This window comes from Myotis daubentonii, chromosome X (assembly GCF_963259705.1).
Source record: "Myotis daubentonii chromosome X, mMyoDau2.1, whole genome shotgun sequence".
Classification (NCBI taxonomy): Eukaryota; Metazoa; Chordata; class Mammalia; order Chiroptera; family Vespertilionidae; genus Myotis; species Myotis daubentonii.
The window spans coordinates 137403033-137423925 of record NC_081861.1 but is presented as its reverse complement, the minus strand read 5'-3'; the positions used below and the strand labels follow the sequence as shown (position 1 = coordinate 137423925).

The following is a 20893-nucleotide window of genomic DNA, read 5'->3' as shown; positions in this document are numbered from 1 at the left end:
ACCAGTGGGATGTGGTCTTACCAGTGGGATGTGGCCTTACCAGTGGGATGTGGCCTTACCAGTGGGATGTGGTCTAACCAGTGGGGTGAGGTCTTACCAGTGGGATGTGGCCTTACCAGTGGGATGTGGCCTTACCAGTGGGATGTGGCCTTACCAGTGGGGTGAGGTCTTACCAGTGGGATGTGGTCTTACCAGTGGGATGTGGCCTTACCAGTGGGATGTGGCCTTACCAGTGGGGTGAGGTCTTACCAGTGGGATGAGGTCTTACCAGTGGGATGTGGCCTTAACAGGGGGATGTGGTCTTACCAGTGGGTTGTGGCCTTACCAGTGGTATGTGGCCTTACCAGTGGGATGTGGCCTTACCAGTGGGATGTGGTCTTACCAGTGGGATGTGGCCTTACCAGTGGGATGGGGTCTAAGCGGAGGGAAGGCCTGTTGTGAAGTGTCCTAAGGGGCAGATCCCAGGGGACAGCTATCAATCCAATGATTTGATCAGACTGAATGGTCACCTTTTTTAAGCGTACAGTGCAGTGTCACTGGGGACCTTCACAATGTTGTGCTACCATCGCCACCATCATCTCCAGAACTTTTTCACCTCCCCAAACGGAAACTCTGTGCCATTGACCACTACATCCCCTCTGCTCCCCAGCCCCTGGCTCCCACAATGGCTTTCTGTCGCTGAGTGTGGCTGCTCTAGGGGCCACATAGAGGTAAAATGGTGCAGGTTTGTCTTTGTGTTGCTGGCTCGTCTCACTCGGTAGAATGTCCTCAAGGCTGGATGATATCCCATGGTATGGGCGGCCCACATGCGGACTGTGCACACACCCACGATGAATATTGCGGTGTTCCCACCTCCTGGCTGTGGTGAAGAACGCTGCTATGAACATGGGGGTGCAACTCTCTGCTTGCGCCCCTGCTTTCCCTTCTTCGGGGAATAAATCCAGAAGGGGCATTGCTGACTCTTGGGAGCAGGCAAAATATATATTTTTATTGATTTCAGAGCGGAAGGGGGAGGGAGAGGTAGAAACCTCAATGATGAGAGAGAATCATGGATCTGCTGCCTCCTGCACGCCTCACACTGGGGATCAACCCCACAACCCGGCATGTGCCCTGACTAGGAATCGAACCCTGACCTGATTCATAGGGTGACGACGCTCAACCACTCTGGCTGGGCTGTAGCCAATCTTAATTGTGTCTTTCAACAAATATCCGGAAGTGGAACTGCCCGTTAGAAAGTCTATACATATTTTGATTGACTTTAGAGACACAGAGAGAGGGTGAGAGAGAAACATGGATTTGCTGTTCCACTGCCTGATGCATTCATTGGTTGCTTCTTGTATGTGCCCTGAGCAGGGACTAAGGCCGGCAACCTTGGCCTATTGGGAAGACGCTCTAACCCAGCGGTTCTCAACCAGTGGGTTGCAACCCCTTTGGCGGTCGGACGACCCTTTCACAGGGGTCGCCTAAGACCATCCTGCAGATCAGATATTTTCATGACGATTCATAACAGTAGCAACATGACAGGGATGAAGTAGCAACGACAATCATTTTATGGTTGGGTCACAACAGGAGGAACTGTATTTAATGGGCCAGAAGGTTGAGAACCACTGGCCCTTAAAATGCAGATGAGAGTCTAACCACTGAGCGAACCCTGCCAAGGTGAAAGTCTGAATATTTGAAGGCTTTCAGTAAATGTTGCCCCAGGACCCTTTGCCAGCAGAGCATGGGGTCAAGTGTCTCCATTCTGGAATAGGGCATCTCCCTCAACAATATAGGGCCGCTCACCCCCGGGGGACCGTTCAGGCCGTGGGTCCCACCTCATGACCCCCTCTATTGGTTTGCAGATCCCCTGGAAACAGCCATGGCCATGTTGAAAAACGCCAATTGCCAGGCAGCGAGTTTCTCCCTCAACATTCTGGGATGGATCTTATCCATGATTTGCATGGGCCTGGCCGAGTGGCGGGTGTGGTACATGGAGAGCAGCTCCGCCCCGTCCCGGGGGCTGGCCTGCATTGGGATGTGGAGGGTCTGTACTTATCAGCACAACAGCCCCCACGGCAGAGTCATAGCCTGTCACCGCTACAGCTACAGTGACACCTACCTGCCGCTGGATATCCGCATCGCTCAGAACCTGCTGCTGGCCGCCAGCCTCCTCGGGCTGCTGGGAAAAGTGCTCACGGTCAAGGGCCTGCTGAGAGTGTACGCGGGACACCGTCAGAAGAACACCATCTGCAATCTGTTCTGCGCTTCCGGAGTCCTGAGCATCATAGCGGGGGCATTTATCTTCACTGCTGTCATCTGGAACCACCACTCCGTGTTGAATGAAGAGGGCATACGCTTCCCACCATCCTTCCACATCCCCTTCAGGCCCGACCGGCAGGAGACGGGCACCACCGTGCCCGTGGCGGCTCTGGCTGCCTTCCTCATGCTGTTGAGTGGGCTGCTGACCATCTCTTTCCAGCTGCACCCCAACAACCAAGTGTACCCCGAAGTCTCGCAAGTGTGAAATTCCCGGTGGCATAGCCTTGGGAATCCATGAGAGCCGCTTATGGGGTGCAGTGTTATCAGGATGCTCTATGAAATTGTTCCATGGCAAAGGTCATTCTGAGCAGAAAGTGGCCATTGGCTTCTATGTCCAAATTGGGCCCATTGATTGGTTAAGGAACTTTCATTAAAAAAAATTCCAAAATAAACCCACTGTCTACCTGTCTTACTGAATCTGGATTTTCATTATTATTGGGTAAATAATCAATGCTAGACACCTACTGTGTGGAAATGAGAGTCGCTGGGACTCTCCCAGCTCCCTCTCAAACGCCCACTAAAAACAACCGGCCTGACCTTCCACGGCGTGGCCCTAACACCTCTCCGCCACATGCAAGTCCCCACATGTGCAAGAGCAGAACAGCGGAAGGAATCGCCCTTCCACTATCAGACTCAACAGTTACCGCGAAGTGGCCATATTCGCTTTCTCTCTCCTTCCTTCCCTTCTTTTCATCTGTTTTTCTTTTTCCGAAGATCTTTAACGCAAACCCCAGACTTTCCGTTCCTTCATTCCCATGCACTTCAAAATTATTCTCTAAAAAAAGGACATTTCCTTGCCTAACCATAGTATACCTTTAAAGTTAACTATTTCTTATGAACATCAAATACCAGAATTTTTAAATGCTTCAAAAGTACTTCTACACTTTTATTTATTTATTCGTCATTACATAAGGTGTTCACTCTGCCTCTTAAGTCTCAATTATTTTTTTAAGAGGGAGAAATTCTCTTTAAAAAAAAAATTTTTTTTTCATTGATTTCAGAGTAGAAGGGAGAGGGAGAGATAGAAATATCGACGATGAGAGACAATCATCGATTGGCTGATTCTTACACATTCCCCACTGGGATCAAGCCCCCAGTCAGGAATCCAACCGTAACCGCCTGGTTCCTAGGTCCACGCTCAACCACTGAGCCACACCAGCTAGGCTGAAATAAGCTTCTTCTCAAAGAATATTTAAGTCTCTGAGCGCACAGTGCTTGAAACAAAACCCTCCCCTGGGGCATAAGTCTATCAGCGATATAAATCTGTGTTCCAAAGACATTGCCTGTGACCCGAGAATGTTCAATGGAACCTTTGCCCCTGGGCTCTGACTCCGATCTGTGGGCCATGGGTTCTTCCCTCTTCCCTCTGAGGGAGCGAGTGTACAGTGGTGGAAGCCTTCTGTAGGAAATGCCCCTTCGCTGCCTGCCATGATGTGCACACCGTCCTTAGAACTGGGAGGAAGTCACAGCCTCTGCACTGAGTTAGAGACCCTGGCTCCCTTCCCAGGGTTTGAAAGGGGCCTCTGCCTCCCCTGGGACACTCAGGGCTGGGCTTGGGCCGAGTCTTACCCATTCTCCATGCAGGTCTGGGATGGCTGGGACATGGCTGCTAGGGAAACAGCTGTAGTCGGTCTCATTTTTTACAAAAATATATTCTCATTGATTTTACAGAGAGGAAGGGAGAGGGATAGAGAGATAGAAACATCTCTGAGAGAGAAACACTGATCAGTTGCCTCCTGCACGCTCCCTACTGGGGATCGAGCCTGCAACCAAGGTACACGCCCCTGACCAGAATCAACCCCGGGACCCTTCACTCTGGGGGGCAACGCTCTATCCACTGAGCCCGGTTTGAAAGAGGATGTGTGTTATTTAAGTGAGTCAACCCTCTGGTTATTTGAAAAGAGAAGCTCTTGGGAGACAGGCTTCTGATGAGGACCCAGATACTGGAACCAGATACCCTGTGGAGGGCGGCGCGCCTGCCTCCTGCTGGTCACGCGGGGGAATGACAGAACCGCTGGGGCTGAGGAAAGTGGTCTCTTGCCCCCTCTTGGTCTTCAGTGTCAACAGAGAGCAAGCGGACAGGTCATGAGGTTCAGACACAGAAGGTGAGGCGGCCACCCGCGGGGTCTGCTCTGGGACAGCGGGGAAAGGAGTTCCAAGCCCCTGTCAAGGGCTCGTTGGCAATGACTGTTTAAGGGACGCACTTTGTTGTTTTTCACAGGAATAAGGCAAGAGAACGTGTCCTGCGCATTTCCCGCGGGCGCCTGAGGGCGGTGGCATTTCTCTCCTCCTTCTCCGCCCTGGGAATCCTGCAAGGTGCCCAGGAGCCAGAGGCTGCCCTGTGGCCTTTGGCTCGGGGCCAGCGTGGGGCGGTGCCAGGCCCTTTGCTGGGGGCACCAGGCAGGGAGGAGTCCCTGGTGACAGCACTGGCGGAGGGAGGCTGAGCAGAGGCAGCACCTGGGTCACAACGTGTCCTCTGAGACACCAGCAGAGGTGGTCACAGCGCCAGCCCCACCCCGCGAGCTGTGTTTCCTGCTCAGGAGTGGCTTTGCCCTTTCTCTTCCTCGTTCTCCCTGTTTGCCATCCCCCCCAGTGGGCCCTTCCTTCTCCTCCCTGCCCACCGCCATTCCCGGGTCATGTGTCCCATGGAGACAGTCAATGTGCAACTGGAGGCAGAGTCGGGTGCCGGCCACATTTCAGGTAGAGGAGAGGGGGAGGGGAGGGGAGCTCAGTGAAACAGAACAGAGTCTCCCGACAGGACCCAGGTCAGCTTCCCGCACTGTCCTGGGCCGAGGACCCTTCAGGGAGGTCGCCCCTTGGCCTGGCCCTGGCTGCCATCGCGACACACTTTCTCCCCATCATGGTGGCCCTTCCCCAAGGCTTTCTACTTAAGACTCTGATGAATTACAGTGACTATCTGGTCTAAGACCTCAAAAAAGACATTTCTATTGTAGAAAGACTTCAAGTGTTTTTTTAAAATATATTTTACTAGAGGCCCGGTGCATGAAATTCGTGCAGGGGGTGGGGGTCGGGGCGCAGGGGTGGGTTTCTCAGCCTGACCTGCACCCTCTCCAATGCGTGGGGTCCTCAGGGTATGTCCTACTGACAGCTTAGGCCCAGTCCGTGTGGGTCTCTGCTGTCTGCAGTGCCGCTTGGCCGCTCCTGGGTAGCTGTGGTAACATCCAAGCAGGCCCGGCTCTCACGGACCTCCCCCGGGACTTTCGGACTCCAGCGGTGCTGAGAGGACTGGGCGCCGCCATCTTGTGGCTCTGGGCGTCACCAACTTTGTGTTGGAGTGATGGTGAATTTGCATATTGCTCTTTGATTAGGATTCTTTTCAGAGAGAAAGGGAGAGGGAGAGAGAGAAACATCACTGATGACAGAGAATGATGGATTGGCTGCCTCCTGCATGCCCCACACTGGGAATGGAGCCCACAACCCGGGCATGTGTCCTGACCGGGAATCGAACCATGACCTCCTGGTTCCTAGTTACACACTCAACCACTGAGCCACATTTCTTTGAAACCTGCTTTTTACTTAACATTGGGAACTTCCCTCCACCACCAATTATTCTTCAGCATAAGGTGGGATTTCTGTGTAATAGTCCACTGTAAGGACACAATGGTTTACTGACTGTGTTCTCTACATGGGGTTATGGGATGATTTCACTTGTCCCGTGGTACCTCAGGCATGAAGTCCATTTGGTGTGTTCCTGTGGCATCCTTGCACACATGCCCACTGGCTGGAATAAGTTCCTTCTCACAGGAACTAAGCAGAGGTTCCTGCAGAACTTGACTCCCACATAAAATTTGGTCCTAAGTGTGGGCCGGCAGACCCCCCCAGCCCCCTTTGGCCTTTTGGCAGCCTCATTCCTCACAGCAGCCCCATCTGACAAGCTCCCCGTTAGCCGGCCAGCGTCTTCCAGTCAGTAGTGACCTCCACCTTCTACTCCATCTCCCTCACAATATCCTGGTTGTATTGTAAATCAGCCAGATAGATAGGAGACACCTTAATGAGCCAATTAATTCGGAGTCTTTATTCGCGCAGACATAGAGGGCTATGCTTCCCAAATCTCTGAGCAAACACAAGGAGGAAGTTCTCTCTATTTATACCTTTTTGAGCTCTTTGTCTGCAGATTTCACAGAGAGCTCTCTGTAGGTTATTGTTATAAGGTTACAAGTTTGTGACCTTGATACATAATGAACTAACACTTGGCATAAGAATATGGGAATTCATATCAATATTAGTGTTAGCCTGTTACGTCAGATGGCCAGCTTGCAAGGTCAGACACCTAATTTTTTTTATCTTTTTCTATTATTCAAAATAAAACAGTTATTTTACAGAGTCAGGGACTATCTAAAAATAACAGAGTTGACCTACAGAATAAGAGACCGTGTAAGAATAACAGAGTAGTTCAAACAGCAGTTTCAAACAGCAGCTCTCCAAAGGAGAAATTCCTATGCTTCACCGGCACCCGAGGTGCAGCGGGAAGGCCACTGCCTGCAGCTCAAGGGGCCTCCCTATCCTGCTGGCTATCACTGGGCTTTGATAGCAACCTCGCCCGTGGGGTGCCGCTGCTGCTGACGCCGGCTAGGATGTGCTGTCATTGCTGTTTGTTTGTTTGTTTATTTGAATTCTCACCCGAGGTATTTTTCCATTGATTTGTTAGAGAGAGTGGAAGAGAGAGGGAAAGACACAGAGAAACATTGATGTGAGAGAAACACATCAACTGGTTGCCTCCTGCAAGAGCCCCGACCAGGGCCTGGGCTGGGAGGAGCCTACAACCAAGGTACGTGCCCTTGACTGGAATCAAACCCAGGACCCTTCGGTCCGTAGGGCGACGCTCAATGCATTGAGGCACGCTGGCCGGTGTCATTGCTGTTTGCAAGGTCATTTCATCCAGGAGGTGTGGGAGAGACCATTTATGGAGGACGGGAGGAGTGGTTAGGACACCCGGCTGCTGTCAAGAAGACCTTGAGGACTCGATGGTCCCCACTGAGCGCAGCCCGCCCAGGAAGCGGGAAGGGAGGGTGCCTGATGAGAAACAGAGAAAGCCTGGTGGTCAGTGGGGATTGGATGCGGCCATGTGTTCCGCACCCGGCAACAGAACCCTGCTGGCGAGGACAACGGGGGTGGAATGTGGCCGTGGACTGGAGGCTGAGGAGAGGGCTTGGAGTCGTGTGCCAGGCCCTCGTGTGGCTGAGGCCCGTGTGGCTGAGGCCCGTGTGGCTGGTCCCGCATAGCCAGGAGCCGGCCGGAGGACGCCCAGAGGAGCCAGAGGACGCCCAGAGGAGTCGGGTGTGTGTCGGCAGCGCTGCCTGACCTGTTAGTCGCCGTTCCTAGACACTCACTCCCTCGGAGACACATCCCTGGTCAGTGGGGCCCAGCCTGTTGGTTTTATTTCGTGGGGGTAAAGTGGGAATAACTCAACAATTATCATGGCACTGTAGGGTCGCCGAACGAGGAACACACAAGGCCAAAAGTGGCGAGGGATCATGAATGTGTTGGGTCACCTGGAGACCACATGGGCTGAGCACCAAATGGCACCATCCCTATGACAGGCAGTCAGAGGGTTAAAGTACTCTAGGCTTTAAAGGGTCCATGTCCTGGGAAGGCCCAGAGGAGAAAGATAATGGTCTTACCAGTGGGATGTGGCCTTACCAGTGGGATGTGGCCTTACCAGTGGGATGTGGTCTTACCAGTGGGATGTGGTCTTACCAGAGGGATGGGGTCTTACCAGTGGGATGTGGCCCTACCAGTGGGATGTGGTCTAAGCGGAGGGAAGGCCTGTTGTGAAGTGTCCTAAGGGGCAGATCCCAGGGGACAGCTATCAATCCAATGATTTGATCAGACTGAATGGTCACCTTTTTTAAGCGTACAGTGCAGCGTCTCTAGGGACCTTCACAATGTTGTGCTACCATCGCCACCATCATCTCCAGAACTTTTTCACCTCCCCAAACGGAAACTCTGTGCCATTGACCACTACATCCCCTCTGCTCCCCAGGCCCTGGCTCCCACAGTGGCTTTTTGTCGCTGAGTGTGGCTGCTCTAGGGGCCACATAGAGGTGAAATGGTGCAGGTTTGTCTATGTGTTGCTGGCTCGTCTCACTCGGTAGAATGTCCTCAAGGCTGGATGATATCCCATGGTATGGGCGGCCCACATGCGGACTGTGCACACAGCCACGATGAATATTGCGGTGTTCCCACCTCCTGGCTGTGGTGAAGAACGCTGCTATGAACATGGGGGTGCAACTCTCTGCTTGCGCCCCTGCTTTCCCTTCTTCGGGGCATAAATCCAGAAGGGGCATTGCTGACTCTTGGGAGCAGGCAAAATATATATTTTTATTGATTTCAGAGCGGAAGGGGGAGGGAGAGGTAGAAACCTCAATGATGAGAGAGAATCATGGATCTGCTGCCTCCTGCACGCCTCACACTGGGGATCAACCCCACAACCCGGCATGCGCCCTGACTAGGAATCGAACCCTGACCTGATTCATAGGGTGACGACGCTCAACCACTCTGGCTGGGCTGTAGCCAATCTTAATTGTGTCTTTCAACAAATATCAGGAAGTGGAACTGCCCGTTAGAAAGTCTGTACATATTTTGATTGACTTTAGAGACACAGAGAGAGGGTGAGAGAGAAACATGGATTTGCTGTTCCACTGCCTGATGCATTCATTGGTTGATTCTTGTATGTGCCCTGAGCAGGGACTAAGGCCGGCAACCTTGGCCTACTGGGAAGACGCTCTAACCCAGCGGTTCTCAACCAGTGGGTTGCGACCCCTTTGGCGGTCGGACGACCCTTTCACAGGGGTCGCCTAAGACCATCCTGCATATCAGATATGTTCATGACGATTCATAACAGTAGCAACATGACAGTGATGAAGTAGCAACGACAATCATTTTATGGTTGGGTCACAACATGAGGAACTGTATTTAATGGGCCAGAAGGTTGAGAACCACTGGCCCTTAAAATACAGATGAGAGTCTAACCACTGAGCGAACCCTGCCAAGGTGAAAGTCTGAATATTTGAAGGCTTTCAGTAAATGTTGCCCCAGGACCCTTTGCCAGCAGAGCATGGGGTCAAGTGTCTCCATTCTGGAATAGGGCATCTCCCTCAACAATATAGCGCCGCTCACCCCCGGGGGACCGTTCAGGCCGTGGGTCCCACCTCATGACCCCCTCTATTGGTTTGCAGATCCCCTGGAAACAGCCATGGCCATGTTGAAAAACGCCAATTGCCAGGCAGCGAGTTTCTCCCTCAACATTCTGGGATGGATCTTATCCATGATTTGCATGGGCCTGGCCGAGTGGCGGGTGTGGTACATGGAGAGCAGCTCCGCCCCGTCCCGGGGGCTGGCCTGCATTGGGATGTGGAGGGTCTGTACTTACCAGCACAACAGCCCCCACGGCAGAGTCATAGCCTGTCACCGCTACAGCTACAGTGACACCTACCTGCCGCTGGATATCCGCATCGCTCAGAACCTGCTGCTGGCCGCCAGCCTCCTCGGGCTGCTGGGAAAAGTGCTCACGGTCAAGGGCCTGCTGAGAGTGTACGCGGGACACCGTCAGAAGAACACCATCTGCAATCTGTTCTGCGCTTCCGGAGTCCTGAGCATCATAGCGGGGGCATTTATCTTCACTGCTGTCATCTGGAACCACCACTCCGTGTTGAATGAAGAGGGCATACGCTTCCCACCATCCTTCCACATCCCCTTCAGGCCCGACCGGCAGGAGACGGGCACCACCGTGCCCGTGGCGGCTCTGGCTGCCTTCCTTATGCTGTTGAGTGGGCTGCTGACCATCTCTTTCCAGCTGCACCCCAACAACCAAGTGTACCCCGAAGTCTCGCAAGTGTGAAATTCCCGGTGGCATAGCCTTGGGAATCCATGAGAGCCGCTTATGGGGTGCAGTGTTATCAGGATGCTCTATGAAATAGTTCCAAGGCAAAGGTCATTCTGAGCAGAAAGTAGCCATTGGCTTCTATGTCCAAATTGGGCTCATTGATTGGTTAAGGAACTTTCATTAAAAAAATTCCAATACAAACCCACTGTCTACCTGTCTTACTGAATCTGGATTTTCATTATTATTGGGTAAATAATCAATGCTAGACACCTACTGTGTGGAAATGAGAGTCGCTGGGACTCTCCCACCTCCCTCTCAAACGCCCACTAAAAACAACCGGCCTGACCTTCCACGGCATGGCCCTCACACCTCTCCGCCACATGCAAGTCCCCACATGTGCAAGAGCAGAACAGCGGAAGGAATCGCCCTTCCACTATCAGACTCAACAGTTACCGCGAAGTGGCCATATTCGCTTTCTCTCTCCTTCCTTCCCTTCGTTTCATCTATTTTTCTTTTTCCGAAGATCTTTAACGCAAACCCCAGACTTTACGTTCCTTCATTCCCATGCACTTCAAAATTATTCTCTAAAAAAAGGACATTTCCTTGCCTAACCATAGTATACCTTTAAAGTTAACTATTTCTTATGAACATCAAATACCAGAATTTTTAAATGCTTCTAAAGTAATTCTACACTTTTATTTATGTATTCGTCATTGCATAAGTTGTTCACTCTGCCTCTGAAGCGTTTTTTTCTTTTATTTTATTAAATCTTTATTGTTCAGATTATTACATTTGGTCCTCTTTTTTCCCCCCATAGCTCCCTTCCACCCAGTTCCCACCCCACCCTCTGCCCTTACCCCCCCCCCACTGTCGTCATCCATAGGTGAACAATTTTTGTCCAGTCTCTTCCCGAATCTCCCACACCCCTTTCCCCCCCTAAGAATAGTGAGTCCATTCCCTTTCTATGTTCCTGATTCTCTTATAATCACCAGTTCATTCTGTTCATCCTATTATTTATTCACTTGATTCTTAGATTCACTTGTTCATAGATGCATATTTGTTGTTCATAATTAGTATCTTTACCTTTTTCTTCTTCTTCCTCTTCTTAAAGGATACCTTTCAGCATTTCATATAATGCTGGTTTGGTGGTGATGAACTCCTTTAGCTTTTCCTTATCTGTGATGCTCTTTATCTGACCTTCAATTCTGAATGATAGCTTTGCTGGATAAAGTAATCTTGGTTGTAGGTTCTTGGCATTCATCACTTTGAATATTTCTTGCCACTCCCTTCTGGCCTGCAAAGTTTCTGTTGAGAAATCAGCTGACAGTTGTATGGGTATTCCCGTGTAGGTAACTGAGTTTCTTTCTCTTGCTGCTTTTAAGATTCTGTCTTTGTCTTTTGCTCTTGGCATTTTAATGATGATGTGTCTTGGTGTGGTCCTCTTTGGATTCCTTTTGTTTGGGGTTCTCTGTGCTTCCTGGACTTGTAAGTCTATTTGCTTCACCAGGTAGGGGAAGTTTTCTGTCATTATTTCTTAAAATATGTTTTCAATATCTTGCTCTCTCTCATCCCTATAATTCTGATGTTGGTACGCTTGAAGCTGTCCCAGAGGCTCCTTACACTATCTCCGTATTTTCAGATTCTTTTTTCATTTTGCTTTTCTGCTTGGGTGTTTTTTGCTTCTTCGCACTTCAAAACTTTGCCTTGATTCTTGTGCTCCTCTGGTCTGCTGTTGGGAGTCTGTATGATATTCATTATTTCAGTCCATGTATGCTTAATTTCTAGTTGGTTCTTTATCATACATCGAGGGTCTCATTATATTTCTTGTAGATCTCAATAACTTTATCGGCAGCTTCTAGACAGTTCTTGAGAGACCTTAAAAGTGTGGTTCTGAACTCAATATCCTCCATTGACAGTTTTGTCCTGTTTCATTGTCTCCGCATTTTTTATGCTTTCTTGGTGCACCCCCTAGTGGTCTTTGTGCGCAGTCTTGTTGTAGTTAAGCCTTGATTGTGGTAGTTAATACTAGGGGGATTTGACCTCCAGGCCAACTGGCTATGAGAGTCAGCTGTGTCTGCAGTGGGAAAACTTCTGTCCTCTAGGGCGGTGCTAATCTAGTCTTTGCCTGAGGTTATCTGGCAAATGGCTCTGCACAGGGCTTGGGCGGGGAAGGTCACAAGGGATCAACAGAGCGGGCGGAGGGAGCAGTTATGGCTGCTCTCAGTCCCATCACAAGAGGCTCTGCCTCTCAGAGTCCCAGCAACCGCCGCAAACCTTGGAGAGAAAGCTGCCCTCACGTTCCGACCGATGCCAGACAGTCCCGCTTCTCCCGTTTGAGTCTGGGTCCCTAGAGACTCGCCCAGAACTGGAGCTCAGAATCTGAGACTACCTCCCGATTGAAAACGACAACCCTGCCCTCAGCTACCAGCCTTTTCCACGCGTACCTCCACACCTTTGTATTTTCCACACTGTGCCTCCTCTGAGTCTCGTATGCTGTGCTTTTTCCTTCTAGTTGAAGAATTTCCCCTCAGCCAGTCTTCCTGTGGTTCTGGGCGATGTCCGTTCTGTCTTTTAGTTGTTTTTTTGAAGTGGTTGTTCGAGGCAGCTATCTCCGGTGTTTACCTATGCCGCTATCTTGGTTTTCTCCCCTCTTAAGTCTTAATTATTTTTTTAAGAGGGAGGAATACTCTTTAAAAAAAGTTTTTTTTTCATTGATTTCAGAGTAGAAGGGAGAGGGAGAGATAGAAATGTCGATGATGAGAGACAATCATCGATTGGCTGATTCTTACACATTCCCCACTGGGATCAAGCCCCCAGTCAGGAATCAAACCATAACCGCCTGGTTCCTAGGTCCACGCTCAACCACTGAGCCACACCAGCTAGGTTGAAATAAGCTTCTTCTCAAAGAATATTTAAGTCTCTGAGCACACAGTGCTTGAAACAAAACCCTCCCCTGGGGCATAAGTCTATCAGCGATATAAATCTGTGTTCCAAAGACATTGCCTGTGACCCGAGAATGTTCAATGGAACCTTTGCCCCTGGGCTCTGACTCCGATCTGTGGGCCATGGGTTCTTCCCTCTTCTCTCTGAGGGAGCGAGTGTACAGTGGTGGAAGCCTTCTGTAGGAAATGCCCCTTCGCTGCCTGCCATGATGTGCACACCATCCTTAGAACTGGGAGGAAGTCACAGCCTCTGCACTGAGTTAGAGACCCTGGCTCCCTTCCCAGGGTTTGAAAGGGGCCTCTGCCTCCCCTGGGACACTCAGGGCTGGGCTTGGCCCGAGTCTTACCCATTCTCCATGCAGGTCTGGGATGGCTGGGAAATGGCTGCTAGGGAAACAGCTGTAGTCGGTCTCATTTTTTACAAAAATATATTCTCATTGATTTTACAGAGAGGAAGGGAGAGGGATAGAGCGATAGAAACATCTATGAGAGAGAAACACTGATCAGTTGCCTCCTGCAGGCTCCCTAACTGGGGATCGAGCCTGCAACCAAGGTACACGCCCTTGACCAGAACCAACCCCGGGACCCTTCACTCTGGGGGGCAACGCTCTATCCACTGAGCCCGGTTTGAAAGAGGATGTGTGTTATTTAAGTGAGTCAACCCTCTGGTTATTTGAAAAGAGAAGCTCTTGGGAGACATGCTTCTGATGAGGACCCAGATACTGGAACCAGATACCCTGCGGAGGGCGGCGCGCCTGCCTCCTGCTGGTCACGCGGGGGAATGACAGAACCGCTGGGGCTGAGGAAAGTGGTCTCTTGCCCCCTCTTGGCCTTCAGTGTCAACAGAGAGCAAGCGGACAGGTCATGAGGTTCAGACACAGAAGGTGAGGCGGCCACCCGCGGGGTCTGCTCTGGGACAGCGGGGAAAGGAGTTCCAAGCCCCTGTCAAGGGCTCGTTGGCAATGACTGTTGAAGGGAAGAGCTTTATTATCTTTCACAGGAATAAGGCAAGAGAACGTGTCCTGTGCATTTCCTGAGGGTGCAGCACCACGAGGGCGCCTGAGGGCGGTCACATTTCTCTCCTCCTTCTCCTCCCTGGGAATCCTGCAAGGTGCCCAGGAGCCAGAGGCTGCCCTGTGGCCTTTGGCTTGGGGCCAGCGTGGGGCGGTGCCAGGCCCTTTGCTGGGGGCACCAGGCAGGGAGGAGTCCCTGGTGACAGCACTGGCGGAGGCCTAGCAGAGGCAGCACCTGGGTCACAACGTGCCCTCTGAGACACCAGCAGAGGTGGTCACAGCGCCAGCCCCGCCCCGCGAGCTGTGTTTCCTGCTCAGGAGTGGCTTTGCCCTTTCTCTTCCTCGTTCTCCCTGTTTGCCATCCCCCCCGTGGGCCCCTCCTTCTCCTCCCTGCCCACTGCCATTCCCGGGTCATGTGTCCCATGGAGACAGTCAATGTGCAACTGGAGGCAGAGTCGGGTGCCGGCCACATTTCAGGTAGAGGAGAGGGGATGGGGAGGGGAGCTCTGCAAGTTAAACAGAACAGAGGCTCCCGACAGGACCCAGGTCAGCTTCCCGACTCTCCTGGCCTGAGGACCGTTCAGGGAGGTCGCCCTGTGGCCTGGGCCTGGCTGCCCTCAGGGGACACTTTCTCCCCATCATGGTGGCCCTTCCTCCAGGCTTTCTACTTAAGACTCTGATGAATTACACTGACTATCTGGTCTAAGACCTCAAAAAAGACATTTCTATTGTAGAAAGTCTTCAAGTCTTTTTTTAAAATATATTTTTACTAGAGGCCCGGTGCACGAAATTTGTGCAGGGGGTGGGGGTGGGGGCGCAGGGGTGGGTTTCTCAGCCTAACCTGCACCCTCTCCAATGCGTGGGGCCCTCAGGGTATGTCCTACTGACAGCTTAGGCCCAGTCCAGGTGGTTCTCTGCTGTCTGCAGTGCCGCTTGGCCGCTCCTCGGTAGCCACAGTAACATCCAAGCAGGCCCGGGTCTCAGCGGCCCCCCCTGGGACGTTGGGACTCCAGCGGTGCTGAGAGGACTGGGCGCCGCCATCTTGTGGCTCTGGGCGTCACCATCTTTGTGTTGGAGTGATGGTGAATTTGCATACTACTCTCTTATTAGGATTCTTTTCAGAGAGAAAGGGAGAGGGAGAGAGAGAAACATCACTGATGACAGAGAATGATGGATCGGCTGCCTCCTGCATGCCCCACACTGGGAATGGAGCCCACAACCCGGGCATGTGTGCTGACCAGGAATCAAACCATGACCTCCTGGTTCCTAGTTACACACTCAACCACTTAGCCACATTTCTTTGAAACCTGCTTTTTACTTAACATTGGGAACTTCCCTCCCCCACCAATTATTCTTCAGCATAAGGTGGGATTTCTGTGTAATAGTCCACTGTAAGGACACAATGGTTTACTGACTGTGTTCTCTTCATGGGGTTATGGGATGATTTCACTTGTCCCGTGGTACCTCAGGCATGAAGTCCATTTGGTGTGTTCCTGTGGCATCCTTGCACACATGCCCACTGGCTGGAATAAGTTCCTTCTCACAGGAACTAAGCAGAGGTTCCTGCAGAACTTGACTCCCACATAAAATTTGGTCCTAAGTGTGGGCCGGAAGACCCCCCCATTGGCCTTTTGGCAGCCTCATTCCTCACAGCAGCCCCATCTGACAAGCTCCCCCTTAGCCGGCCAGCGTCTTCCAGTCAGTAGTGACCTCCACCTTCTACTCCATCTCACTCACAATATCCTGGTTGTATTGTAAATCAGCGAGATAGATAGGAGACACCTTAATGAGCCAATTAATTCGGAGTCTTTATTTGTGCAGACCGAGATGGCTATGTTTCCCAAATCTCTGTGCAAACACAAGGAGGAAGTTCTCTCTATTTATACCTTTTTGAGCTCTTTGTCTGCAGATTCACAGAGAGCTCTCTGTAGGTTATTGTTATAAGGTTACAAGTTTGTGACCTTGATACATAATGAACTAACACTTGGCATAAGAATATGGGAATTCATATCAATATTAGTATTAGCCTGTTACGTCAGATGGCCAGCTTGCAAGGTCAGACACCTAAGTTTTTTATCTTTTTCTATTCAAACTAAAACAGTTATGTTACAGAGTCAGGGACTATCTAAAAATAACAGAGTTGACCTACAGAATAAGAGACCGTCTAAGAATAACAGAGTAGTTCAAACAGCAGTTTCAAACAGCAGCTCTCCAAAGGAGAAATTCTTATGCTTCACCGGCACCCGAGGTGCAGCGGGAAGGCCATTGCCTGCAGCTCAAGGGGCCTCCCTATCCTGCTGGCTATCACTGGGCTTTGATAGCAACCTCGCCCGTGGGGTGCCGCTGCTGCTGACGCCGGCTAGGATGTGCTGTCATTGCTGTTTGTTTGTTTGTTTATTTGAATTCTCACCCGAGGTATTTTTCCATTGATTTTTTAGAGAGAGTGGAAGAGAGAGGGAAAGACAGAGAGAAACATTGATGTGAGAGAAACACATCAACTGGTTGCCTCCTGCAAGAGCCCCGACCAGGGCCCGGGCTGGGAGGAGCCTACAACCAAGGTACGTGCCCTTGACTCGAATCAAACCCAGGACCCTTTGGTCTGCAGGCCAACGCTCTATGCATTGAGGCACGCTGGCCGGTGTCATTGCTGTTTGCACGGTCATTTCATCCAGGAGGTGTGGGAGAGACCATTTATGGAGGACGGGAGGAGTGGTTAGGACACCCGGCTGCTGTCAAGAAGACCTTGAGGGAAAAACCAAGATGGCGGCATAGGTTAACGCTGGAGTTTGCTGCTTTGAACAACTACTTCAAAAGTGAAACTAAAGGACAGAACGGACATCACGCAGAACCACAGGAACGCTGGCTGAGTGGAAGTCCTACAACTAGGAGGAAAGAGAAACGCACACGGACACTCAGAGGAGGCGCAGTGCTGAAGTCACATTCTGAGGTGCGGAGTGCGCGGAGCGGGCTGGAGGCGGAGGGTGCGGTGGGCGTTTTCAATCGGGAGGGAGTCGCAGACTCTGAGCTCCAGATCCGGGCGAGTCTTTAGGGACCCAGACTCAAACGAGAGAAGCGGGACTGTCTGGCTTCGGTCAGAGCGAGTGCAGCTTTCTCTCCAAGCTTTGCAGCGGGTGCTGGGACTCAGAGAGGCAGAGCCCCTGGGGACAGGACTGAGAGCCGCCATAACTGCTCTCTCCGGCCCACCCTGTTGATCCTGTGCGACCCGCCCCGCCCAAGCCCTGCACAGAGGCATTTGCCGGATAGCCTCAGGCAAAGGCTAGATTAGCACCTCCCTAGAGGACAGAAGTTCTCTCACTGCTGACACAGCTGATTCTCACAGCCACTTGGCCTGGAGGTCAAACCCTCCCTGGAATTAGCTACAACAATCAAGATTTAACTATAAGACTGCGAACAAAGACCACTAGGGGGTGCACCAAGGAAGCATAACACAATGCGGAGACAAAGAAACAGGACAAAATTGTCAATGGAAGATATAGAGTTCAGAACCACACTTTTAAGGTCTCTCAAGAACTGTTTAGAAGCTGCCGATAAACTTAATGAGATCTACACGAAAACTAATAAGACCCTCGATCTTATATTGGGGAACCAACTAGAAATTAAGCATACACGGACTGAAATAACGAATATTATACAGACGCCTGACAGCAGACCAGAGGAGCGCAAGAATCAAGTCAATGATTTGAAATGCGAGGAAGCAAAAAACATCCAACCGGAAAAGCAAAATGAAAAAAGAATCCAAAAATGCGAGGATAGTGTAAGGAGCCTCTGGGACAGCTTCAAGCGTACCAACATCAGAATTATAGGGGTGCCAGAAGATGAGAGAGAGCAAGATATTGAAATCCTATTTGAAGAAATAATGACAGAAAACTTCCCCCACCTGGTGAAAGAAATGGACTTACAGGTCCAAGAAGCACGGAGAACCCCAAACAAAAGGAATCCAAAGAGGACCACACCAAGACACATCATAATTAAAATGCCAAGAGCAAAAGACAAAGAGAGAATCTTAAAAGCAGCAAGAGAAAGAAACCCAGTTACCTACAAGGGAATACCCATACGACTGTCAGCTGATTTCTCAACAGAAACTTTGCAGGCCAGAAGAGAGTGGCAAGAAATACTCAAAGTGATGAATAGCAAGAACCTGCAACCAAGATTACTGTATCCAGCAAAGCTATCATTCAGAATTGAAGGTCAGATAAAGAGCTTCACAGATAAGGAAAAGCTAAAGGAGTTCATCACCACCAAACCAGGATTATATGAAATGCTGAAAGGTATCCTTTAAGAAGAGGAAGAGGAAGAAAAAGGTAAAGATACAAATTATGAACAACAAATATGCATCTATGAACAAGTGAATCTAAGAATCAAGTGAATAAATAATCTGAAGAACAGAATGAACTGTTGATTATAATAGAATCAGGGACATAGAAAGGGAATGGACTGACTATTCTTGGGGGGGAAAGGGGTGTGGGAGATGTGGGAAGAGACTGGACAAAAATCGTGCACCTATGGATGAGGACAGTGGGTGGGGAGTGAGGGCGGAGGGTGGGGCGGGAACTGGGAGGAGGGGAGTTATGGGGGGGGGGGGGGAAAGAGGAACAAGTGTAATAATCTGAACAATAAAGATTTAATTAAACAAACAAAAAAAAAAGAAGACCTTGAGGACTCCATGGTCCGCACTGAGCGCAGCCCACCCAGGAAACGGGAAGGGAGGGTGCCTGATGAGAAACAGAGAAAGCCTGGTGGCCAGTGGGGATTGGATGCGGCCATGTGTTCCGCACCCGGCAACAGAACCCTGCTGGCCAGGACAACGGGGGTGGAATGTGGCCGTGGACTGGAGGCTGAGGAGAGGGCTTGGAGTCATGTGCCAGGCCCTCGTGTGGCTGAGGCCCGTGTGGCTGAGGCCCGTGTGGCTGAGGCCCGTGTGGCTGGTCCCACATAGCCAGGAGCCGGCCGTGGACGCCCAGAGGAGCCCCGTGTGCGTTGGCAGCGCTGCCTGACCTGTTAGTCGCCGTTCCTCGACACTCACTCCCTCGGAGACACATCCCTGGTCAGTGGGGCCCAGCCTGTTGGTTTTATTTCGTGGGGGTAAAGTGGGAATAACTTAACAATTATCATGTCACTGTCAGGGTTGCCGAAGGAGGAACACACAAGGCCAAAAGTGGCGAGGGATCATGAATGTGTTGGGTCACCTGGAGACCACATGGGCTGAGCCCCAAATGGCACCATCCCTATGACAGGCAGTCAGAGGGTTAAAGTACTCTAGGCTTTAAAGGGTCCATGTCCTGGGAAGGCCCAGAGTAGAAAGATAATGGTCTTACCAGTGGGATGTGGCCTTACCAGTGGGATGAGGTCTTACCAGTGGGATGGGGTCTTACCAGTGGGATGTGTTCTTACCAGTGGGATGGGGTCTTACCAGTGGGATGTGTTCTTACCAGTGGGATGGGGTCTTACCAGTGGGATGGGGCCTTACCAGTGGGATGAGGTCTTACCAGTGGGATGTGGCCTTACCAGTGGGATGTGGCCTTACCAGTGGGATGGGTCCTTACCAGTGGGATGTGGTCTTACCAGTGGGATGTGGTCTTACCAGTGGGATGGGGCCTTACCAGTGGGATGGGTCCTTACCAGTGGGATGTGGTCTTACCAATGGGATGTGGTCTTACCAGTGGGATGTGGTCTTACCAGTGGGATGTGGTCTTACCAGTGGGATGTGGTCTTACCAGTGGGATGGGTCCTTACCAGTGGGATGTGGTCTTACCAGTGCGATGTGGCCTTACCAGTGGGATGTGGTCTTACCAGTGGGATGTGGTCTTACCAGTGGGATGGGGCCTTACCAGTGGGATGTGGTCTTACCAGTGGGATGTGGCCTTACCAGTGGGATGTGGTCTTACCAGTGGGATGGGGCCTTACCAGTGGGATGTGGTCTTACCAGTGGGATGTGGCCTTACCAGTGGGATGTGGTCTTACCAGTGGGATGGGGCCTTACCAGTGGGATGTGGTCTTACCAGTGGGATGTGGCCTTACCAGTGGGATGTGGCCTTACCAGTAGGATGTGGTCTTACCAGTGGGATGGGGCCTTACCAGTAGGATGTGGTCTAAGCGGAGGGAAGGCCTGTTGTGAAGTGTCTTAAAGGGCAGGCCCCAGGGGACAGCTATCAATCCAATGATTTGATCAGACTGATCGGTCACCTTTTTTAAGCGTACAGTGCAGTGTCACTAGGGACCTTCACAATGTTGTGCTACCATCGCCACCATCATCTCCAGAACTTTTTCACCTCCCCAAACGGAAACTCTGTGCCATTGACCACTACATCCCCTCTGCTCCCCAGGCCCTGGCTCCCACAATGCCTTTCTGTCACTGAGTGGGGCTGCTCTAGGGGCCACATAGAGGTGAAATGATGCAGGTTTGTCTTTGTGTTGCTGGCTCCTCTCACTCGGTAGAATGTCCTCAAGGCTGGATGATATCCCATGGTATGGGCGGCCCACATGCGGACTGTGCACACACCCACGATGAATATTGCGGTGTTCCCACCTCCTGGCTGTGGTGAAGAACGCTGCTATGAACATGGGGGTGCAACTCGCTGCTTGCGCCCCTGCTTTCCCTTCTTCGGGGCATAAATCCAGAAGGGGCATTGCTGACTCTTGGGAGCAGGCAAAATATATATTTTTATTGATTTCAGAGCGGAAGGGGGTGGGAGAGGTAGAAACCTCAATGATGAGAGAGAATCATGGATCTGCTGCCTCCTGCACGCCTCACACTGGGGATCAACCCCACA

At 51.2% G+C, this 20893-nt stretch overlaps 3 protein-coding genes across 3 annotated transcripts in view; all 3 read left to right on the top strand.

The window, feature by feature from the left end:
• The first annotated feature begins 1856 nt into the window (after positions 1–1856).
• On the top strand, positions 1857–2548 carry LOC132224403 (claudin-34-like). The gene has a single exon (XM_059679591.1). The coding sequence runs from the start codon at positions 1862–1864 to the stop codon at positions 2504–2506; it is 645 nt and encodes a 214-aa protein (XP_059535574.1). The 5' UTR covers positions 1857–1861; the 3' UTR covers positions 2507–2548.
• A 4887-nt stretch (positions 2549–7435) lies between these two features.
• Positions 7436–20893, top strand: part of LOC132224200 (claudin-34-like) — a 54127-nt gene continuing 40669 nt past the window's right edge. Inside the window, exon 1 of the mRNA XM_059679306.1 lies at positions 7436–7673. The gene's annotated coding sequence lies outside the window, so the exon portion shown is untranslated. The remainder of the gene's footprint in view (positions 7674–20893) is intronic.
• Positions 9458–10260, top strand: LOC132224357 (claudin-34-like). The gene has a single exon (XM_059679499.1). It carries the CDS (start codon positions 9518–9520, stop codon positions 10160–10162), a length of 645 nt encoding a protein of 214 aa, XP_059535482.1. The 5' UTR covers positions 9458–9517; the 3' UTR covers positions 10163–10260.

What these genes read in the sequence shown, in the direction of transcription:
- LOC132224403 (XM_059679591.1), top strand. Translation starts at nt 1,862, where the DNA reads ATGGCCATGTTGAAAAACGCCAATTGCCAGGCAGCGAGTTTCTCCCTC.
- LOC132224357 (XM_059679499.1), top strand. Translation starts at nt 9,518, where the DNA reads ATGGCCATGTTGAAAAACGCCAATTGCCAGGCAGCGAGTTTCTCCCTC.